Raw genomic sequence first — 2,246 nt, forward strand, 5'->3', positions numbered from 1 at the left:
TAGATTCAGGGGACATCTATATCAATTAGCACAACATATTTCATAAAGACAAAGTTCTGTATCCTACTTTGGTGAGTTGCATCTGGGGTCTTAAAAGTTTACGAGCAGCCATGTAAGACACAACTATTGATCTCTTACCATCTGGAGCAAAGGAGAGTGAAGAAAGCAAAAGACTCAAAGGAGTAATTAGTCAGAAGGACTAATAGACCACATGAACAACACCCTCCATGGCCCAGAGACCAGAAGACCAAACCATAGACAGACCCATAAAACACACAGTAACACCTGAGAGGAACGTGCTCCTTAGACTAATCAATTATATGAGATCCAAAGAGCAACATTTGCCCAAAAGCAGAGATGAGAAGGGAGGAAAGAGTAGAAATCAGGACAAAAGGAAACTGACACATTGTGGGGAGCTGACACATTGTGGGGAATGAAACCAATGTTATGGAACATTTTTTGCTCACACTATTGAATGGGAAGCTAATTTGCTCTGTAAACATTCACCTAATACACAATAAAAATTTGAAAATAAAAGAAAAAACTTTATGATTTCAAAGTGAAATACCTTTGAATCAATTGACTATTAATCTTTCAGATTCTCCAAAAGGGAAGAGAAAAATATCCCAAAATACTAAAGGGGCTCAAAAGTTTCTCTCCTGTAAGAAATTTGGAAACATTTTGATGACAGATTCCAGATAAACGTATTGCTACAGAAATGTATAATTAAGATAACGGACATTTAGGAAAATTCAGTTTCAGCAAGTTGTTATTGGTCAATCTGGCAACTTAGAAATGAGCCCTGGAGGTACAGTGTTTAAGTGCTGGACTGCTAACTGAAAAGACCATAGTTTGAACCCACCAGCTGCTCCTGGAGAAAAGATGTGATAGTGGTCTTCCATAAAGATTACAGCCTTGGAAACCCTATGGGGCAATTCTACTCTGTCCTATAGGGTCGCTAAGAGTCGAAATCATCTTGATGGCAAAGGGTTTGGTTTTTTTGGTTTGGGTACCTAAGGAAGTGCAAGACCTCTTCAAAGAAATAGTGTGGCCCTGGGCACTTAGATAGGAGCAGGAGCATCAAAGATAGGGAAAGATTCACAAAGGGAAGGCAGAGGCCACCAAATGAGTTGTATTTCACAATTCTGCCCAGAATCTAACCTGTACCTGCTTATTTGGAAGCATTTGCACACATTCCTTTCACCCCAAGTCCCTCCTTTGAGCCTTATGGAAGTGTTCTGAAAAGACCCATAGTCACTGCTTGAGTGATTACCTGAGATCCACTCAGGTTCTGCATTGTCCTGGTATTTCTATTCTTTCTGTTCTATTTTCCTAAGAGTGCTCTTCTTCCTGAGGCTGTGGGCTCGCTTAAAACTGGGAAATGAGTACAACCAGGTCAGCTATGCTAGGAGTGGTTTTCTCCAAAGACCTGAGTTCCCAGATAAAGCTCCATGTAACAGCAAACGCCTGGGAGGTTTCATTCCTATTTGGGTGACTCATTCATTTCTCTTCCTGCAACTCTAACCAGAATTCATTACCCTATGCCCCTATGAACTCATTATGATCCTTCTCCTCAAAAGATTCAGGCACTTTTCTATTTAGAAAAACTATAGCTTTCAGCACCTTTCCCAAATTTAACTAAAAATAATGGACAGATAATTTACACGAAGTCAATCTTCATACACACACAAAAGCTCACATGCACAAACGCACAACACAAACATATAAGACAATCATTGGTGAACATGCTCATAACAAAATTTTATGATTTGACGTGAATATTTAATCCATTCTTTTGCCTCTGAGTGGGATTGTACTCAATGATCCACTCTATAATAGGTCTGTGTTTCTTTCTTAGGTATTTCTGATTTATTTTGCCAAATATGATATGGACAGTCAGGAAGTGCTCTTTAATGTCTTGCTACAAGTATTTCTATCTGAATTCGCCATCATCCCTTCTCTTTATTCCACCACTGAAAACATCGTAAATACTTTCCCAGTGTTCTTCTCACAGCTGCCTTCACCTCCTTGTTCTTCAGACCGTAGATGAGGGGATTCAGCAAGGGTGTGATCACACTGTACTGCACAGAGAAGATCAACTCAAGGGGTGAGCCTGAGGTTGGCATGAAACAACAGAGAAAAGCTGACCCATAGAAGAAGATCACTGCAGTGAGGTGAGAGGAGCAGGTGGAGAAGGCCTTGCTTCTGCCGGAGATGGAGGTGATGCTAAGGATAGTGAAGATGAT

The 2,246-nt window shown here is 40.3% G+C and overlaps 1 protein-coding gene across 1 annotated transcript in view; it reads right to left on the reverse strand.

The window, feature by feature from the left end:
* Positions 1–1,949: 1,949 nt before the first annotated feature.
* The window catches only part of LOC101354206 (olfactory receptor 8S1-like), a 9,516-nt gene continuing 9,219 nt past the window's right edge, over positions 1,950–2,246 (reverse strand). The window contains exon 2 of the mRNA XM_004384588.2: positions 1,950–2,024. Within this exon, the coding sequence (XP_004384645.2) occupies positions 1,950–2,024 (75 nt within the window). The remainder of the gene's footprint in view (positions 2,025–2,246) is intronic.

This window comes from Trichechus manatus, unplaced genomic scaffold, assembly GCF_000243295.1.
Source record: "Trichechus manatus latirostris isolate Lorelei unplaced genomic scaffold, TriManLat1.0 scaffold00123, whole genome shotgun sequence".
NCBI lineage: Eukaryota > Metazoa > Chordata > Mammalia > Sirenia > Trichechidae > Trichechus > Trichechus manatus.